Source organism: Stegodyphus dumicola, chromosome 10, assembly GCF_044657685.1.
Source record: "Stegodyphus dumicola isolate Sdum_Otavi_A_Nest chromosome 10, ASM4465768v1".
Classification (NCBI taxonomy): Eukaryota; Metazoa; Arthropoda; class Arachnida; order Araneae; family Eresidae; genus Stegodyphus; species Stegodyphus dumicola.
The window spans coordinates 183,402,630-183,425,086 of NC_140777.1; the positions used below are offsets into that span (position 1 = coordinate 183,402,630).

The 22,457-nt window shown below is 35.6% G+C and overlaps 1 protein-coding gene across 2 annotated transcripts in view; it reads right to left on the bottom strand.

The window, feature by feature from the left end:
- Positions 1-22,457, bottom strand: part of slo (calcium-activated potassium channel slo) — a 514,476-nt gene that overhangs the window by 34,995 nt on the left and 457,024 nt on the right. For both annotated transcript variants that reach the window (XM_085825984.1, XM_085825983.1), the window contains 3 exons: positions 19,488-19,650; positions 17,888-18,112; positions 13,461-13,644 (listed from right to left, as the gene is read on the bottom strand). In XM_085825984.1, coding sequence (XP_085682110.1) covers positions 13,461-13,644; positions 17,888-18,112; positions 19,488-19,650 — 572 coding nt within the window. The remainder of the gene's footprint in view (positions 1-13,460; positions 13,645-17,887; positions 18,113-19,487; positions 19,651-22,457) is intronic.

A 22,457-nucleotide genomic window follows, 5' to 3' on the forward strand; every position in this document is an offset into this window, starting at 1 on the left:
GCACCTCGTATTTTGGTTACAATCGGCCGCACCAAACGTATATAAATATATTTACATATATATATCAACTCTGTTACCCGGCTGAGTGATTTCAGTTTCTTTATTCTTATATGTTTGTAAATTGTGCATTTTTTGGTCTAAAAATGATTGAATAATGCTGCTCATATCTTCCGATTAAGGTTTTTATGCCTTTAGTAAATCTCTATGCAATATTTTTAGAATTATCCATAATTTGAAAGTTGTTTAAGTGCCGCTAAGCCTAATAATGTTTGCCATTGGCGGAATTGCTTGTTTACATTTGAAACAGCAGAATAGTGGATTTGTTGCCAATCTAGAGAAAGTAAGCTTCGCAATAACAAAGATAACGCATTCTTTTATTATTGCGAATTAAATCATACTTAATCCATTCTGGAATTTATTCGAGAAAATAAGTGTTTAAGATTTGCTTCGTAATTTTCAATACAGACATTTTGAGTTTTTATGTATTTTTGCCTTGTCGCGAAGTGAGAAATACTCAATCGTCTGTGAAACATTTTTTTTTCATATTTTTTAAAACTTTTATACGAATTTTTGAGTAACGAACTCAACGATTTAAAAGCGAACAATGGCAACACTACGGGGCAAAAACGATCTTTTTATCTCCAGCGCGCGGAACTGTGTCTCGGAAATTCTAAAGATATGCTCATTTTAAAATTATTTTGCGACATTGCTATTGAACTGAATTCTATGCTTTAAGTGCAAAGAACATGATATTTAAAAATAAAGGTAACATACAAAACGTTAAAAAGAATGCCCCTTTGGACGTAATTTAAAATCTGAAACCTTTCAGATTTTTTCTTTCTTTCTTTTTTTGTTGTTGTTCTTTGCTTAATTTCTTTTATACATCGTTTTAGATTTATTATGGGATTTGAATAGAACATGTGGCAATGATTAGATAATTATGGGACTGCTATAACACGTAGATGTGCACCTCGTATTTTGGTTACAATCGGCCGCACCAAACGTATATAAATATATTTACATATATATATCAACTCTGTTACCCGGCTGAGTGATTTCAGTTTCTTTATTCTTATATGTTTGTAAATTGTGCATTTTTTGCTCTAAAAATGATTGAATAATGCTGCTCATATCTTCCGATTAAGGTTTTTCCGATTTCAATTTTGTGCATTCTGAGTTACAAAATGAATGAAATGCAACGTTGTTAAGTGAACTTAGGGCCAGAGTGTCGCTATCGTAAGCAAATATAGTGAATTTTAAAGAGTGCATTAATTCTATTGTGGTTTATGCGCTCTCGACGAAGTAGATTTAATTCAATCCAATAAGTTTAAATGAAATGCAAGAAAAAATGCGTATAATTTAATATTCCGTACAAGGAAGTTATGTGGTGCACACATCAGATTTTTTTTATATGGGATATGGTACAAGTTTTGGGGATGGGGGCGCTAAGCTACAGCTTGTGCAGCTTATACGCATATACGGCACTGGTTCGTTCTCAGTATAACCAGCCAAATATCCAATATTCTGGAAGAATCTTAACAAACATTTCTTGGCTGATATGCTTTACCTGAATATGTCATCAGAAAGATGTTGTTGTCCTAAGGATTTTCACCACATGAACAATGGAAGGTTATCTTAAAACCGTGTAACTCGTTCATTTTTACTTCGCCACATGGCGTAGTACCAGAGTTTTTCAGCAATTTTATCTGATTGGCTATCGTTGAATCAACGAAACGAAATTTATGGTCTCTAACCTGGTTCTTCCAGTTTTCTTTCACATGCTCGAGAACATTCTGAATAAATTGTCGATCCCATTTGGTTGTTGCTTTTCTACACTGGTTATCGTACATTTAAAAAAAATCACATATATATATGTATAAAATGTATAAAATGAACAAATCGAAGGTGTCAGTTTGCTATAGAAAAAGTACCTTCAATATGGAATATGATCGCCTCTAGAAGCAGTACAGCACATACAGCGACGTGGGATGCTTTCAATTATGCGGTCTATCAGTTCCACAGGAAGCGAGAGTCATTGCTCTTGCAAAGCAGTTGCAAGCGCGGCAAGGGTCTGAGGGGGCGGATTGAGAGCAGCTAGACGTCTTCCTAAAGCATCCCAAACGTGCTTGATAGGATTCAAGTCCGGCGATCGAGCTGGCCACTCCATGCGCATAACTGTTTCCTGTTGAGGATAATCATCTACGATGCGAGCCCTGTGTGGTCTTGCATTGTCGTCCTGTAACATGAAAGCATCACCTATTGCCCCGGCATATGGACGCACATAAGCATCAAGGATGTCATCTCTATAAACCTGAGTATTTACGGTTTCCCTTGGAAAGACATGGAGGTCTGTGCGTCCACCCGAAAAGATGCCACCCCAAACACAGACACTGCCTCTTCCGTATGCATCTCTTTCACGGATGTTTGACGGATGATAACGGGTTCCAGGTTCTCTCCATATCAAATGACGCCTGCTATCGCTTTCTAGAGTAAACCTGGACTCATCCGTAAAGAGAACAGCCCTCCATTGATCAGGCGTCCACTGGACATGTTGTCGTGCCCACTGCAAACGGTCCCTCCTATGGCGTGACGTGAGCGGCACGCAAATGGTTGGTCGCCTCGCAATACTGACCACCTTCGTGAAGCCTTCTACGCACAGTTGACTGACCTTCCGGTGGCTACGGTAAGGACGGATCTAAGTAGAGTCGGAGTAGCGGTTCTATTCCTGCGTGCACATAATGTCAAATATCGGTCATCGGCGCTCGTCGTAGCAGTTGGCCGTCCGTTGCTAAATCACCTAGATGCCGAATCTGCGGTTTGAAATTGCCTCCTAAGTCTATGAACCACAGAAGGAAGGACTCACATTTAGCCATCCGACCACTTGTGTTTGACTTTGTCCTGCCTCTAGTCTCCCAATGGCTCTCCATCGTAGTTCTGCCGGCAAATGATGCTTGGAGGTCATTGGTACGCATTGGCAACCTCAGATTTCTGATGTCACTATCACAGTGAAATATGTGGGCTTGCTCTCAAACATGGACTTTTATGCTCCTTGTAGATTTCGTATTCCGAGTGCAGCGTCACTAATTTGTATATTGTAGTTTTACTCAGCTACTGTTACTTGGTAACATATTCAAATTTTACACGGTTTGGCTTATTTTTAAGGGAGTTATCGGTATTTTTGTGATTTTTCCTTAATTTATGATAGCCAGTGTGTTTGAAATCTGAGCGAGAAAGAATTCAGTTTCTTTTTGATATAACCCTCAAAATATCCAGTATTCTGGAAGAGACCCTACGGGTTCGGTTTTTTCCACCTACAAAACGATTTTCGTTTATACCAACAATTTTTTCAGCGCCATCTATTCGCTTATTGGGTTGTCAGAATACAATTTCTCTCATAAAACTTCCACTAAACTAAAGTAACTACTATTCTAAAGCCTGGGTTGTTTCTTTTACCACTTAATTGACGTCACTTCATCTGCCCAATAGTATTGCAAACAATATTCTGAAACTACTGCACCTGTTGCCAGAATGTAGGCTTTCCCTTCATTTACAACTTTTTAAGTTGCACATCTAAATGCTTTTGAGCCTTTGCGAAAAGTTCTCCAATGAAAAGTCCAAAAGGGCTATTTGTCTCGAAACACAATTTTGCGTTTTTCACATTTCATTCGAGTTCCATTTGGAAAAACCTAAGATATTATTTTTTATATTTAATCTGTATGTTATTAATTAACAAACTAAACTATTTAAAAGCAATAGATGTAGTTCTGAAGATTATTATTATTATATTTTAATTAGACTAATTTAAATAAAAATGCATGTCATACATGATATATCTGATTTAAAATATTAAATATTTGTATAGAATAATATTATATATATTTCCCTTTTCAAAGCACACAGAAGATACATAACGTTACCACGTTAGTCTAAACGCATATTTATCTAATATCCTATAAAATGTTTCGCTGTTCCACCTAGACCATCTCTATTGATAATCTCTACGGATAAATCATATTAAACTTTTAAAGAGCCCTTTTGAGCGATCGTTAATATGCGAAACCTTCAGATTTTTTTATTTTTTTTTATTTAGGGCAGATTTATATCAGATATAATAAATATAAATTTATTATATCTGATTAGTATTTTCAAAGATATCTAAAAAATATGGGGCATGGGTCTTTTCTTCCTACGCTACATACGTACACCTACAAAACAGAGAAGTCCTAACGCAACATTGTTATGAAACAATTCTAAAATTTTTAATTAGATAAATTATGATTTAAATGCATTTTTTAACATCAATCGTGTAAAAAGTACACAATAATATTCTCAAGAACTGCATGTACTGCTTTTAAATAATTCAGTAATTGTAAATATGCAATTTTAGCCCAAAGGGGGCAATTTGTCCATAAGGTCTATTAATTCGTTTTGCCTTTTTGCGTTGATTCACTATAAACAGCGAATGACGTTTTAAATTGTTGCCACCCAATATTAGAGCCCTGTAATATATTTAAAGAAATTAAATAATGAAGAATCTGAAAAAAATGTATGTATGTTTCTCGCACTGTGATAAAAGAACGGTACCTAGAGCCATCCAATTTTGAATAACGTACGTCTCCGCCCGAATGTGGGCACCCGGAAGTCCAAATTTGGAATTTATAATTTGTTTTAGTCTCTGTGTCATATTTTGTAAAGCATTTATGAGGTTTTGATTAAGAAACTCAACGATTTCAAAGCTAGCAATGGCAACACTGTACGGAGAAAAAAATTATCTCCAGCACGCGAGACTGTGCATCAGAAATTCTCTCATGCTCTTTTAAAATTATTTTGTAACATTGCTGTTGAGTTGAATTTTTTGGTTTAAGTGCGAAGAACATGATATTTAATAAATAAAGGTAACACACAAAACGTTATATAATACGCCTTTGGGCGTAATATAAAATTTGAAAACTTTAAAAAAAAATTATTTATTTGTTTCCTGGCGTAACACACTGAAATCAATCAGCTGATGATTTTTAAACTAGTAAAGAGAAGCCCATAACTTCGCTTAATTTTTTTATCACTTCGCTTTTTGCAGACTCGGCATAATTTTCGCTCACCGACTTTGATCCAGTTTCCTTTTGAAGCACTCACTCAGTTCTCAATAATTTCGCATGAAAACTCTCGCTTCCTCTACTATCTACTAATGCTTCTTTTCTTTCGAAACAGTTTCGATAATGCCCTGAAATCAACATGTATTGGAGGATATCGTTCACTTATTTACTTGTGAACTCGAGGATACCGTTCCTCTGAGGTTAGCTACATCGTACCGGTTTCTGTGATGTTGCAGTTTTTGCGAAGATAAAGATGAAGCCAATTCACTCTTTAGTCATGGCCCGATAAGAATTGCTTAGATGATGACAGACGCGAATATCACAACTGGTTTGATGGTTAAAACATAATTTTTATTTTGCACAGGAACAATTATTCAGAAACAGATTTTCGCTTAAAACTGAAACAACGTCAGGGGTGCTAAACGTGTCCAATTTATAGTGAGTGAGTCTAAATTGTTTTCTACGAGTCAGTCTAAATTGAGTCCACTAGTCAGTCTAAATTAAGAATAAGAGGGGTGATAGTAAGCATCCAGACGAGCAATGATTACCATGGAACATATGTTAGCACTCCTCTCTGAGAGGCAGAAAAGAGTAAAATTAGAATTCCAACATGATCTCATAACAGCGAATGAACGATTCCAAGAGTTGTACAAAAAGTCACAGCAAGTGTTCAAAGTGGCGGCCACGCGTGTTGTTGCACAGTTCACACCGGCGAATGAATGAATGGCGCATTCTCTCGAAGATTCCTGGTGTTGCATTGATTTTGTCTATGGAAACAACGATTCTCGCTACAACATTTTCAGGTGAGTCAACAGGAGTCTCGTACACTAAAGATTTCATGTGCTCCAAAAAGAAAATGTCCAGTGGGTTGATGTCCGGTGAGCAAGAAGGACTGGCAGGTCGGATCCCCGATGCGGGGTATTCTGCCTCTCAGAGTGGAATGCGAAACATGGTAATTAATTGCATGGTAATTATTGCTCATCTGGATGCGCACTATCACTTCTATTATTCTGTAGAAACAATTGAGACTTACTAGGATCTATATCTAGGCAGTTTTAGACACGGAGATATAAAATTTTATGAACCTAGTGATTCTGCAGGTCCCCGTAAGGTCATTTATTGGCCTGACGGTGGTCTGACGAGTCCGAGAGTGGTGTGGCTCTAGTAACCCGGGGGAGTAGCGTCCTAGGGTTCCCTGGGTAATGTTCCACTGCGACGAGCAGCCCGAGCGACTGGCAGGTAGCAAATCTGACGATTAGTGCCAGTGTCTCCAAGGTGCTGGGAAGGGGTTTGGACCCACGGAGTTGTTCTGAGGGCGCAATGGCTATGTAGTGCCGGCACCTCGCATGGCGGAGCACGTCGAGAGAACTAGTCACCCTGTATTATACCCGGTGGTATATAAGCATTCTGCACCGCGTCAGGCACATAGGAAAAAATCCCTCCTCGTGATTGGGTATGGCTCCCGAGGACATCATTTCCTCTACGCTTAGGATTGCCTTGACTTTGCTTGGACTCGAGGGTATACCTCCATAGGTTTATTTATATTTTGATAGCAATACCAGAAAGATTATTATGTGCGTTGTATTTTTGTTGCTGTGAGATTACACTTCTTACAACACCTAATTGTGGCGAATTTAACATAAAAAATTTAGTAATTTTTTTCTTCGAAAGAAAAAGTATTATTTCTTCTTGTGCTAACTCGGCAAATGTGTATTAAGTTATTTAATAAATGTATTCTTAATTTAAAACACTTCATATTAAAGGTGTTGTTAGCATTACTTCATGTTCATTATATACCCATTTTTTGCAGTTGCAATCTCCGAAAACATGATTCAAGTTAGTTTTCGGAAGTAGCAAAAACGACGTTGGGAGCTAACATAGTACACAGTAAATTCTAAATATTTATAATCAGTCTGAAAAAGTAAAATTTACTTTTGAAGTTAGACTAATATAGATTTAGAACAGAGAAATATATATACGTATTCAAAACTTAAAAATATTACTTTCTGAATATTGCCAATTTTTTAATGTGTAACATCTTTTGTACCTTTGCATAAAATTAGTGTTTATCAGAGAAGGAAATTTCTTCTCTTATCACTGGCTAGACTTGTGTCTAGACAGCTTCGGCCTGCAGAGCAAATAATCAGTCTTCACATATATTAAAACCATAGGCTTGGCAGAGATCGTACTGGTAATTCTTGTCTGGGACCTTGGCCGTTTAGACGTTACATGGCTGATGGTGTTGGCCGTCTGATGAGAGAGATTGGCTTCTCTCGGTCGGTGTGGAGGGACATATGATCTAGGGATTTATTATATGCGTCCTTGTTTGTAGTACCGCGAGAGGGAGTGGTGATCCCGCTCGTGGGAATCGTATCTGAGTCAGAGTAGTCGGAGTTAAGATCGGCCGCCCTGTGGATCTCTTCGTGATAATCGCCCGTCGGTCTCTTCTCCGTTAAATTAAATTATGAGAGAAGTTTTTCCTCTTCAGCAACCGGGAGGGGTGGCGCTCTCTCGGACTGGTCCTGGAATATCAGTTCTAAAAACCTTGAAAGGGAGGACCTAGGACAGGGGCTGTGTTCTGGTGTTTATATTATGCTACCCGGTGCAGTATTGGCTTGATTTATATCATGACAGCGCATTCTGGGGGAAAATCATTTTAAGCTTGGCGGTCCCAGAACCCTGAGGGAAGACCGTTTATATGGATTGACCAATGAGGGAAACGGTATAGGCCACTGGGCTGGTGGTATCGGTAGCGGGCGTGACTTTGCCTCTGGCTCCGCATTCTGTATAAAACCACGGTATTGGTAGCGGTGCGCTGCCACAGACAATCCGTTGTCATCACAGGTATTCTATGTAAAACCCTCAGCCTGGTGGACTGCCCGTGTAGTACTGGCGGGGGGTACTTTGACGACCCGTCAGATCTCCAAGCTTTATAGTTCCTCGGCCATGGTGAAACCTGATAACCGGGAGTAGTGAACCCGCAGGCCCAAAGGTAGCCGTGGTCGTTGAGAGACTTTTCAAAATCTGGCACCGCGGACTGGGAGCCCGAGGTGGTAACATAGGTCCTTCTGCCTCTCAAGGAACTTTGACTGGCAGATCCATCTCTTCTCAGCTTGGGCTAGTCCGTGCAATGCCAAAGGCGGGGCACGTATACAATCAACTCACTCTGTATATGCAGTTTACATTTTAAACAACGGAGAAAGAAAGAGAAGCTAGCGACGTGGTTTTTCCAAGCAGAAGCAGGCGATAAAAAGTGATACGTTGATATGGATGTTTTCAGGTAGGCTTTCTTCTGCAACAGCAGTATTTTCCTACTCTCCTGAACGAATTCTAAGATGTTCCTGGTGATAAAAATGCCTGAGGGAAGTTTTGCAGCAAGATAATATGCTGAACAAAAGCAATGCGTTCTCACCTCGGTCGTATTTATAGCCGGAAAATCTTTGTCTTAATCCAAAAGTTTATATTGCAGGGAAAGAGTGACGTAACATGCTGCAGTGACGAAAAATGGAGCGAAGCGTATCTTTCAAGCGGGGATGTGTTTAATTAAAATTTATGAATCTGAAGTTCTGTTGTCAATTGGCTTCAACTAATTTTAATAATTTCGTTTCATATTTTATATTTTACATATCCCCCTTCAAAGAGAAAAAGGCTTGGAGAGAAAAAACCCTCAGAGATGAGAAATGAATGCAACACAACAATATTTGGGAGGGGGGGAAAGACCATGGAGGGACCCAGAAGAACATCTTTCAGTGCCATCGAGAATACGTACAAAAGAATAATGCTTTGGGTATCATATGATTCTAAAGAAACTGCAAACTAAGAATTTGTGCCACCCAATTAGGTAATAAATTTGGATAAATACTATTCTTAAATGGCAGTTTTAAAGCAAAAATCGAAGCAAAGCGCTCAGAACTGATTCATTTTCGAGGTGTTCCCATCCAACATCGCAAAGCTCGACCCTACATTTTGATGAATGCCAGGAAAAAACCTAATTATTACAGTTGAAAAAACCTACTCAGCTTCTGTTACCGCTCATTAATTACACCTTGCCCTATCGGATTTTTATCTCCTCAGGCCACTTCAAAATTTTCTGAATGGCTTGGAGATAATGGCAAAAGAGCATTAAACAGTACTTCGATCACATTTTTACGAACAAAAACCTAATAGAGGGAATTTTGCATCTGCCAGAGAGATGGCAAAAAGTCATAGAACACAACATTACTTATGTCAATTAATGGAATTTGCTTATGTTTTTGGTACTGGGACCTTTGCATTTATCATCCAAAAATCGCAAAACTTTTCGGATGCCCCGATATTTAATTTTTCTTTCAAACTGAATCTATCCTATTAAAAACTAGGTTATTTAAAAGTGTGAGACGAATATCTACGAATATTAATTGCTATGAAACGGACGCATTAACATGCATGCACTTTTATAGCTAACATTGCATGCACTTTTACAGCTACCCACTAGCGGAAGTACCTGATGCCAGTTAAGCTAGATTGAGAGTAATGTGTCTAACAACAAATAGAACAATACAACTGTATTCCTTAGCTAATAACGATGCAAAAAATGCGATTCATAGTCAGAGATTTCTCAGTTTGATGCGAAATGGAACCCACATAAAAAATTCCCGTAGAAAAATAAACTAGTTCTCTCTCATTATATCAGCAACAGTGGTACACAGTTTTGAATGATTTTCGTCTTTCTAAACAAATGGTCGTAAAAGCTCAATTTTCACCCAATATTTCACCTACTATATTCACATAAATGTGGCAAAAAATTCATAATAATGGATCAGAAATTAATAACGCGAAAAAATACAATCACAAATACAAATTTTTGATCGACAGATTCTATGATTTGAAAGTGAACAGTAGTTACACTTTTCGACATAAAGTCGATTATATCAGCAACAGTGGCACGCAGTTTTTAATGATTTTCGTCTTTCTAATCAAATGGTCGCAAAAGCTCAAGTTCCATCCAATATTTCACCTAGATTCAATTTTAGTCGATTAAATGTGGTAAAAAATTTAACATAATTGATCAGAAATCAATCCGCGAGCAAACAAACATTCTTTATATAGAGAGATTTCGTAAAACTTACAAATTTTTGATTAACAGACGCTACGATTTGGAAGCGAGCAATAGCAATACTTCTCCAACGCGCGAGACTGCTATCACCCGCAAAAATGAGTGTTTTCAGAGTTTTTTAATTAATATCTCAGCTGATTAAAGTCGTTCCAAGATGGGAATAGTCGAAATGGTTTCCCAGGAATTTTTGGAATCGGGAATAATGTATTTAATGTTCGGCAACGCTATTTTTATTTCATTGCAAAACTGTAACAACTGTTTATTAACAAACTGTACGATCTGAAAGCGAGCAGTGGCGTCACCATCGAGATAGATAAGGCCTGCGCTCTGAAACGAAACTGGCTTGTGACGTCACGGTTAAGGGACCCTCAGCAAACTTTTTGTTGGCTTTTATAAGTTGTAATTTTTTATTCATTATGTTTTAAGAATTGAATTTATGTTTACTTTTGGCATCTGAAGCATCATCCCTTGTAATAATTACTAACACTAGTAATATAAAAATTGTCAGCAAAATTTATGATTATTTATTTTAATTGGAAACTAATTTTATATGAAATAACTGTCCTAAGGGGTTAAAAGCATAACACTTATTTCATTACATAATATGTAGAGTATCAAATGCAGAGTAAATTGATTCTTGACAGAGTACTGTGTTCTTAAATTTAAATATCAATGTTTTTTGCAAATCATTAAATATCATTTTATCATGATGAAACTTAAATGCATATGTTTAGCTAATATAGCTTCTGTTCACTTTTATATATGTTATTATCATGCAATCAGTTTGTTTAAAATTTGTTATGCAACATAAATCTTTCTGAGAATGACAGAAAAGTTTCTAAAGTAATGTATGTAAGATTCATATTAATGTAATTAAATTGCAAAACTGCAAAATGAAATTTTAAAAATGTACAGTTATTGAATAAGCAGTAGTAATTGAATTCATATGTAGATATACTTGTTTTCATTGTATTTCAATTCAATGCAATTTTAAAAACAATTTTTTAAATTATCTTTTAAATTACAATCTTTAATTTGAGTATGTGGCACCACCAAAAGCTATGTAAGTTAAGTTAAAAAAATTGCTTACATTATACAGAAAAGTTTTGAACATAATGTTAAGATTTATATTTTCTTTTCATGTGGATATTAATAGAAAAAATATTTTCAGAACAGAGGTAACGCTTATAGTTAAATAGGTATGATGTAAATATTTGCAAGAAATTTCAGTTTCTAAAAGTTTTTTAAGTATTTCGTATATTTTAAAAATATTTTCAAAAAAATTGTGTATAACTTTATTTAAAAAACTTTTTTCCTGTCTTAGTTGGAATTTTAATATTGACAGTCTTCAGAGCTATATAATAAACATTATCTCAATTTAACTACAGATTCTGTCGAATAATTATGTAGCATTAAGAGGAAAACATTAACTGTAATACAGATTAACATACAATATGTAAGTAAGAAATAATTTTAAGACTAGACTATTTAGTAATTTATTACATTCAGAAAAATTTTCTGACTGATATAAGGCATTTAAATGTTAGTCTAAATATTAAGTAGTCTCTTGCATTCGTTTGATGTTTTATAATCCTGCTACATTAATATGATAAATATAAAAAATATGCAATAATTATAGAATGAGAGGTAACATGTGTTCACACTGGCAAACATTTTGTTAAAGTAGTGGGTGAAACAAAAAATTTTGATGCGGTGATGAGAATCAACGAGAGACACAAAAAAAGTGCAGAAAAATCAAAGTAAAAATTTTAGCTACTTGAATTTTAAAAAGAATTTTTCTTCAAAGAAATGATTTGTTTTTAAAAGCACCACACCATTCTCAAATAATTTTGTTTTGAAAATAAATACCAACAAAAGAAAATGAAAATATTTCATATTCGTATAAGCTTTGTAAAACATTATATTGCCACTTGTAATTTTGTTTTAGACTGATTTTATAGTATGAGATACCGATTTCATAGAATAGGTTTAGAAAAACGGGTGTTTAGCAAGGAAGCTAAACTGCGCGAAGACCGGTCCCCTAGCAGTGACGTAGTAACTCAGCGCGCAGGCCTTATCTATCTCGATGGTGACGGCAGTGGCAACACTTCTCGAAATACAGCAGATTTTTATCTCCAGCGTGCGAGACTGTTGTCACTTGGGAAAAATGAGGGCGGCTTTCAGAGTTTTTAATTAATACCTCTGGTTTTAGCTATTCTTTTTTTTTTTTTTTTTTTTTTTTTTTTTTTTTTGAAAAAAGTGAACGTCGATCTTTTTCGGGACCCAGAAAAGAATGGTAGAAAGTTTGGTGACGATAGCTATAGTAGTGACTGAGTTAATCGCGAACAAACACACAAACAGAGATTCTTCTTTATGTTGTAAGGTTTATCTTAAGTTTTCAACAGTTATCTTTAGTTAAAGCTGTAGAGACATTAGGATATTTTTTGGAGGCCGGAGAGATTGAAAAATGAGCAATCGCCTTCGCCGGGAATCGAACCACGGACCTCTGGAATACTGGTCCAGTGCGCAGAACCACTGCACCCCAAAGGCACGCTAGGAAAGCGGGAGAAAATGTCGCTTTTAATTTCAGCCTACAATTTCCTGCCAGAGTGTGTTTTTAGAATCACGGTTAATGCAAATGAAGGAAGAGCGGTACTTATGTCGAAGTTCCACTGCGTTAGAGAGCCAGAGATATTGACTAGCGCGCGTTTGCCTTTTGGCTACACTCGCTCTAAGCTATTACTACGCTCGGCCGTATTTCAGGCTCTCATTTAACATTCGCCGTTTAGTTAACATTTAGGGGTCAATTCCTTTAGAATTTTGATAGCTTCCACTATATCTTTTTAGTTAGGCATTAGTTAATTCTCTTGAGTTCAAGAACAAGTGGAGGCTTTTTGTACGCTCTAAGACAAGAGCCGTCTGTAAATTCTTATTTTGAGAAACAAAGGGCAATTAACCCTTCTTGAGTTTACGTTTCTGTTTCCTGAGTTAAAGCGATTACTCGCGTACCAGTTCTCGAGGGTCCACACACATGGCTAAAGGTTGCAGCCTTATAATATATATAGATTTAGTATGTGAAAATCTGGCTTTGTGGTAAATTTTGACTGCAGTTTAGAACCAGACATTTAGGTGGCAGCCAAATAGTAATTATGTAAGTGGAATAATCTTTGACGGCGTTCTTCGTTCCGCATTAAGTGTACACCGTTTAAATGATGTAACTCTAGAACAATCCAGAACTCGACTGCAAGAGAATGACAGAAAACAGAACTTACGATGCGTGAGGACTCCAATGGTGTCGTCGAAGGTCATCGCTTTGATGTTAAGCGAGGCAAGTATGGCTTCCTTGTCCGCCAAGGTGGGGTCTTCGGAACTTGGAATCTTCGCTGACAGAATGACGCACATGTCACATAAATTGATATTCACAGCCCGCAGGTCAGCTCGGCTGAGCGGTGAACCCTATAAAATCGATATTTCATTACTATCTTCCGATAACTGTGAGAGAACACTCAGAAACGGATGTTTCCAGAGGTGCAGTGATTATTATCTAACGACCAGCGTTATGCCGATAATTGGAAACTCCCAGAAAATAATTAAATTTCTCCGCTTAACACGTACGCGATTTTAAGGAGTATTAGTAATAATATTGATTGTTATAACTGGATTTAAATTATTTGTTGTACTTCCCGATACGAAATCAGCTATAAGCAAATGAGTGCGACAAGAAATAATAGCAGAAATTAATTTCTTAGTGATGGAAAGTTCTCTGATTAAATTTTAAAAAAATCCGATGCGGGCACAACATCACTTCTTTGTACGGAATATTAAATTATACACACTTTTCCTGCGTTTCATTTAAACATATTAAATTAACAGTTAACGAATTTTGAATTAAATCTACTTCGTGGATAGCGCATAAACCGTAATAGAATAAATGCGTTCTTTAAAATTCACTATATTTATTTACTATAGCGACACTTCGGCGCTACGTTCTCTTAACAGCGTTACATCTCATTCATTTTGTAACTCAGAGTGCAGAAAAATTATACCATCTGAAGAATTACCACAGTTCTTTTCATTCAGCGCCGATTACTTCATGCGCATGCGGTACCCATTACTTCAATTCTCAATTGGCAGCAAGGCAAAAACACAGAAAAATTCAAAATATTTTCATTAACATTTGAAAGCTATAGAAAAACATAAAACACAAAGTACAGTTAAAACAATTGAAAAAACAATTTTTACAATTAAAATTACCGTTTCTAAGCAAAAACAAGCTAATAACTTAAATGATAGTTCCAGAGTGAATTATGCATAATTTAACTCGCAATAATAAAAGAAGACGTTACTTTGTTGTTGTGAAACTTAGTTTCTCTAGACTGGCAAGAAATCCACTATTCTGCCAAGTTTCAAATGTAAACAAACATGGCTACCATGGTAATCAAAAATTAGGCTGACTTAAAAAGCTTTTAATTGGTGATAATTCCACAATTATTGCATGCAGGTTAAGTAAAGGCATAAAAATCTTAACCAGAACAACACAATTGAATCATTTTTAAAGAAAAAATGCACAATTTACAAACATAAAAGAATAAAGAAACTGAGCTCACAGAGCCGATATATAGTAACAGAGCGGATATATAGTATATGTATTTATGTACTTTTGATGTAGCCGATTGCAACCAAAATGGGATGTGCACATCTACATGTTATAACATGTATACAAATACAAAACAAAATTTCAACAATTCCTATATACAAAATTTCAACGTTCTGAGGCTACTCGTCTTTGAGTTATGCGAGATACGTAGGTATGTACAGACATCACGAAAAAATTTCTTCTGAATCCATTTTAAATCAATTTTATAATTTTTGGGGGAAAACAGTCCTTTATTCTGTTCTTACGTACAGATGTCAAGCAAAAACATCGTTAAATTGCATTCGATAGCGGTCAAAATGGATATTTTCGTTGAAATATGATATCCGAAATTTTTCGTGATTAGAATACTTCCTTTTTACTTCGTTCAAGAAAGTAAAAAGAAACAATTTTTACAATTAAAATGACAGTTTCTACGCAAAATCAAGCAATTCAGACAGTGGACAAGAAGGCAGATTTTTCGGTGCGCAAAACTGAAAGTTTACGTTTGGCCCCACTCGGCGAAAAGACACTGAAGGTGCAGAAACGTACTTAATTCACTATTCAGCTAAGTTTCAAATGTAAACAAATGTGGCTGCTATGGTAAAAATATTAGGCTTAGCCGCAATTAAACAATTTTTAAATTGTTGATAATTCTAGAACTATTGCATGCAGATTAACTAAAGGCATAAAAACCTTAACCGGAACATAATGACAAATTCAATCATTTTTAAAGCAAAAAATACTCAATTTACAAACATATAAGAAAAAAAAGAGGAGCTCACCGAGCCGAGTAAGAATGTGGGTACATATATATATATACAATTTTGGTGCGGCCGATTGCAACCAAAAAGGAAGCTGCATCCTAAGAAGAAGGGTGCCTTCGTAGAGAACTTTCTAAGGAAAGCTGGTTCGTATCTATGTTAAACATGGGTATTACCTCGGAAACGCCCGTTCGCCCGGAACCGAATCCAGGTCGAATTACCAACGTGCAGCGCCTTTACCGCTCGGTTGCTTGTGAGTGCATTTATGATGAAAGTCAACAGCTAGGGTTGCTAAGCAAACATCTCGATATTTTTGAAAGTGAAAAATGAAGAGAAAAAATGACTTTATCAGAAATTATTGAAAAAATAAATTATATCAGTACTGAGAGATTCTGGTATTAAGGTAGTGACATAAAAATAGTAATTTAATCGGAGATTAGGGTAGTGACTAAATCGTTTGCTACAAAAGGTTCCTTACATCCCACCTCTCTTACTTCGGAAGAGGATAGCACATTTTAAAGTTCTTTTTAAACAATAGTTAAGCAAATGCGTAAAGAATATCCACCGCTTTAAAAAAAAAGGCTTTATGTGAGACTATTGTACAAGGAAATAAACTATATGATTCGTAAATGTTATTCGCAGCTTCAGCGATTTCTTCAACTTTCCAAAAAATGGGCAAAGATTTAAAGGAACGGAACTACGTTGCTGTTGTTGTCATATCCACATTTCGTGGAAAAATGATTGCCAGAGAGATGTTAGACTTCTATTTAGAGGTTGGAATTCTCCCGGGGTAGAGTGGTCAGCGGAGTCTCCCAACCCTCTTTCTTTCCCCGAAACCACATGAGAGGACTTTCGGCTCGTTGCAAAGTGCTCCCATGCCCCACGAACACTGTACATTTACATACAAACATCTATCTCTTCTTCCGGATTCGAACCCGGGCCCTTCGGTACCGCACTAGGCCCCCCTACCCATTATACCTTCCGGGCGACGAACGGAACTGCGTAATGAAAAGGCAAGTATTTTCAAACTGTTAGTTTGATTTTGAAAAGAATTTGTAGAGACATTAGGATTTTTTTGAAAGCATGAGAGATGAAAAATGAGCAATGCCCTCGCCGGAACTCGAACCACGCGCCTCTGGAATACGCGTCGAGCGTGCAGACCACTACACCATGAAGACATGCTAAGAAGGCGGGAGAAATACCTTATAAATTAACAAGTATCACCTAATTAAAGCCGCCTAACCGGTATAGTGTTTAGCGTCGCTGACTACCGTGCCGAAGTCCCCGAGTTCGAATCCCGAAGACCTATCCTTCCCGGAATGCCGTCCATCAAAATTGGGGGGGGGTGGAACTGAGCTGTCACCTGTAAGGTGCTCAACTAGTGGCATATCTAGCGCTCCGTGTCACGAGGAATTTCGCGGGCTTCGGCCCATGTTACTGTCAGAAATTGAGCATAAGTGACAATGAGAATCCTAATTAAATGAGTTATTAATTATTTAATTATAACACAATTATTAATAAAGTCCAATGGAAGAGAGAGACTAAAAGGGGTTCTCAAAAATTACTGGCATCCATTTGCTTCAGTTTGTGACGATCTGCAGAATACGAAACGTAGAATAAATTTGACAACGAAAATCCTACGAAGGTAAAAGATGTGAATTATTTTTCGTTTGTACTTCCACGGCAGTGACTTTTTATTCGGTTATAGCTGAAAAGGTTTTTTTAAATAAAAATTATTTTATAACTTTTTGATTTTGATGCTTTTATTTTACTTTATTAGATTTTATTCTTATTAACTATATAATTTAGTCAATTACAAAGTAATCAACGTTTGGATTTTGTATTTTAATTTACTTAAAAGAAATGGAGAGAAGTTTTCGGAAATTTGTTATGTCCCCCCTCGCGCAGAATTGGATCTATTTTAAACTTAGAAATATTTAATGGGAAAACTATAAAACAACTATATTTAGGAAATACGTTTTTTTTATCATTTAAGTTTTCCTAATGTAGTTGTATTTTCCCATTTATATTTTCTCGATTCGATATATAAATCGATTAACGTGTCTAAATTTAAGAAGCTGTTAATTTTCTTTCGAAGAAAAACGTTATCGATTTTAACAGATAAACTCGATGTTATCAAGAAAATTATTATGAATGTTCGGAATATAGTTGTCTTTTTAACTCTTTAAGAGCAGAGAAATAAATAATTTCAATGGCAAGGATATTCATGTAATGCACTTAAAAGTATGAACTTATTTACCACAAATTATGGACCCTCATCAATAAAGTAAAAGATACTAACACTAAGTATTGATATCTTGGGCAAATTCTGCAACATCTTCCATTCTCTGCGGAGGTAATCCACGTTTCCGACAATTACTACGTGCTTCAGCTCATGGTAGTGGAAATTGCTGGCTCGCAAAGGCATCACGAGATTCCGAAGGCCAATCAGAGGTGAGTCCTTGTCGGCGAATAGGCACAGAACCACGTGACCGTTAAGAACAGTCATAGCAGCTTGATTACGATCCTGTGGAAAAGAAAAGAATAAAAATAGACATTACGTTTTACTGACGAACCTGGAAAGAAAAATTAATGTTCTTCCTCCCTCCCCCCCTCCCGAAAAAAAAAAGAAAGAAAGAACAAAAAGAGAAACAGTGAAGAAACTTAAGGTCGCAGACCGGGAGTCGTAGTTTTTAAAAAGTATCGAAATTGACGCTAAAAAGAGTATTTTCAACGTAAGATATTCAAAACGTAATAGAATTAGATCTGGGAGAACTTAGGTCATCAACAGAAGAAAAATGCTTCTGCGAGTTATATATGAAGGTGAGTTCTATATGTTTTTCAGACTCATTGAAATTACAGTACAACTCTATCCGACTCCATTATTACAGTACTCGACATTACAGTACAACTCTATCCGACTCTGATCCGAACTCCGACTATTCGAATCGTTTTCAGAATTTTACAGAAGAAGGAAAAAGTAAAAAGGGAAAAAGAAGGTTAAGAAAGGAAAGGGAAGAACATGAGGATGACGTGTCACTTGAGGAATTAAGAAACATCCTATTGAAAATTCCTGAATACTCAGATGATGTGTGATTCGTCAGACCCTGGGTTTCGAATTCTAAATGATGATGAACTTATTGAAAGTGCGAGAGAAGAAATTGTCGAGGAAGAAGATGACCTTAATGTCAAAGTTGAAGCAGAGACGGGGCCATCAGCTGGTGAAGCGTTTGCCGGCCTCGAAACTGCATTGAAGTGGATGGAACGTCAGCCCGAGTGTGACCCCATGCAATTTCTCATTATCAAGCAGATGCGCAACTTGGCTGCCCGAAAACGGATGAAGACAGTCAAACAGGTTGCTTTGACCAAGCTGCAGTACTTGTACTGTACAGTACGCTATATAACATATACGTAAAAGTGTTGCCTCTCCATTTTAATTAATTAAAACTCTTTTTCTTTAAAAATAGTTTTTTCTCTCCCATTTTCAACATACAGTACATATAATAATTAATTACAGTATACGTAGACCCTTTCTTCGGGAAAAATCCAATTACCCGAATTTTTGATTATTCGCATAGGGTCCGGTCACAGTTGATTCGGATAATTGGAGTTCTGTATTGGGAAGAATTTTTTAAAAAAAATTCTAATTGAAGGATTTGGTTTTTTTTTTTTTTTTTTTTTTTATTGCATCTCTGTTCCCATAACAAAAGGTTTAAAAACGTTTTCGTACAAGAATTCATGGAATTAACTGGAATTAACGATAGCAAGCTATGTCATCCCAGTTGATAACAGCACACCCAATGCTAGGGTAATCTACAACTCCGACTTTTACACTTTTAAATTCACTGAATTGCATTATCAAATAATTGGTATTCGAAATATCTGAAAAGAGAACTACTGACCAGAATACAGTCTTCGATAGAACGTGCCGGACACCAGTGAAACATGCCCGTCGAGTCGTATTTCATTTCTGTTCTCTCGAAGTCAAAATCTTTGCCTTGGTCTTCAGCCATCATGCCGAAAGGTCGTTCTGTAACACTTCCGGAACTACTTCTTCCTGTCGGCCTAAAATCATTCAGGAAGGTTAATCTAAGGAAACCATTCATTTCTTGCATTTTTTACCTTACGAAACTTTAAATTCTTTTAATTAATGTCAGATTTTATAGTGCATCGAGATATTAGAATATCGGTTAATAATAACTTTATATCATTATTTTTTATTTGCATAAAAAGTAAGACCTTGATCTTTTTATTCCAAAGGGGCAATTTGCCCAGTAGGACTATTAATTTCGTTTTGGCATTTTGCGTTGATTCACTTTTCAAATTGTTGCCACCGAATATTATCTCCCTATATTATATTTAAAGAAATTAAACAATGAAAAATCTGCATAAATGTGTGTATGTTTCTCCCACTGTGATAAAACAACGGTACCTAAAGCCATCCAATTTCGAATGACGTAATCTCTCACAGAATATGGGCATCTGGAAGCCAAATTTAGAATTTGGAGTTTGTTCCATTATCGATTTCATGTTTTGAAAACTTTAACAAATTTTTATGAACAAACTCAAGGATTCTGAAGCGAGCAATAGCAACGTTGTACAGATTTTTTTTTAGCGCATGAGACTGCACCGGAAATTCTAAAGGTACTCTAATTTTAAAATTGTTTTGTGATATGGCTGTTGAACTGAATTTTATGGTTTAAATGCGAAGAACATGATATTTAATAAGGTAACACACAAAACGTTAAGAAAACTCCCCTTTGGATGTAATTTAAAACCTGAAACCTTTCAAATTTTATTATTATTAAAATTAATTTTATTTTTTACTTTTATTTTTGTTAGCAAGACATTTTGCTGCAAGATTTTCAACATTAATAAAAAAAAAAGCTTTATTTTCTTTTAAGAAAATGTTAGAAAGCAGCTTGAATTAAATTGTATATTTTTGAAGATTTTGGCAATTATCCCACAAAATCAAATAGTGGTTAAAAATAAAAATATTGCTTCATCAAATTCTTAAAGCATTATGAAAGAACTGGAGTTAGGGTAATGTAAAAATTGTGTGAAAACGTTTCAGCAAAAATGTATTTTTTAAAATAACAATTTAAAAAATATAACTAATTTCAAAAATACACAATTTTTAAATTCTGCTTTAGTATTTTATGATATGCTAATGAATTTCCTAAGCAGGCTTGCAGCTAAAACCTTAAAGGTATTTTAGTTATATACTTAATATATTTTTTAAAAATAATGCAAATATTTTCGTGCACAAGTTTTGGTACAAGTATTTTGTTATTGTCTTTATCTTGCGGATAATTTTGCATTTATTTCACAAACAATCTTTGTATATTTATTTAGTGTAAGTAAACACAAACACAATTCATATGTTCTAGAAACGGAGAGACTGTTCACGAAATTAAAATCGGCTAGGGCATTCCACATTTTTCTCGTCCCCTGCTTCAAAACATCCAATGAATCTACAGTGGCGCCCGAACTAAAGAACAGGTGGTGGATGATGATTCTTCACCACCAATTCCAATTTCGCAATTGGATCCCCTAATACCCAGCCGCCTTTTAAAAGGGGGAGTATATAAGGTATTTTTCCTACTTCCAGCATGCTTTGGTGCTGTAACGGTAGCACACTCGACGCGTATTCTAGGAGTCCAGGTTCGAGTCCTGGCAAGGGCATTTCTCATTTTTCACGTCTCCAGCATAAAAAAAGTCTAATAATCGGACAAATCAAATTAATTTAGTATGCGTTTGAGAAAATAGATACTACGTATTAATAAATTAGTAAATCAAATGACACGACTATGGCGTCTAACACAACCGCCAAAAAATGTTGCATTAATAATACTGTCAACTGATATTTCTCCACAACTTCGTGGAAGTGATGAACCGGATGTGATACAAAGAACTATAAAAGAATCATCACTATAAGAGAATTAAAATTTATAAGCAGTTTGTTTCAAGCTGAGATGAACTTTTGCAGCTTCTTAAAATTAGTTTAAGCAGAGAAGAAAATAGCAATAAATTTTTAGCCGCTAAATTCATTACTTCTATTATTTTAAAAAAATAAAATATGAAAGTTTCAGATTTTACATTACGCGCAAAGGGGCGTTTCTTTAACGTTTTGTGTGTTACTTTTATTTATTAAATATCATGTTCTTTGCACTTAAACCATAAAATTTAATTCAACGGCAATATCGCAAATTTCGTAGTGTTGCCATTACTAGCTTCGAAATCGTAGAGTTTATTTATAAAAAATCGTTAAAGTATTACAAAATATGAAATCGATAAAAAGAAAATTTCAAATTCCTAATTTGGGCTTCCAAATACCCATATTCGGTAGAAAATTATGTTATTCAAAATTGGATGGCTCTAGGTACCGTCGTTTTATCTCAGTACCGGAAACATACATACATTCATGCAGATTCTTCATTATTTAATTTGTTTAAATATCACACAGGGCGATAATATTTAGTGGCAACAATTTGAAGAGTGAGCCGATATTTAAAGCGAACCAAAGCAAAATGCCAAAACGAAATTAATATTCTTTCAGAGGAAATTGCTCCTTCGGACTAACAATAAGTGTTATTAAAACATTGAAAGCATTGTTGTTTTTATGCTGCAAAAATTTGGATCGGAATTCTTTTAATTATTGCACTTGTTTAACTTTAGCTAATAATTTCTTTAGAAAAAATAATAGCGTAACTACTGCTGTATAATTTTCAGCCGCAAATAATATTTCATATTTTAAGTCGTAAAAATTATCATTCTGATCAAATATTTTTCCTTTTCTACTCACACTTCTGAAATGCTTCAATATATTTCAATAGTCATACTTCATTGCTTCTGAAATTTATTTTTATTTT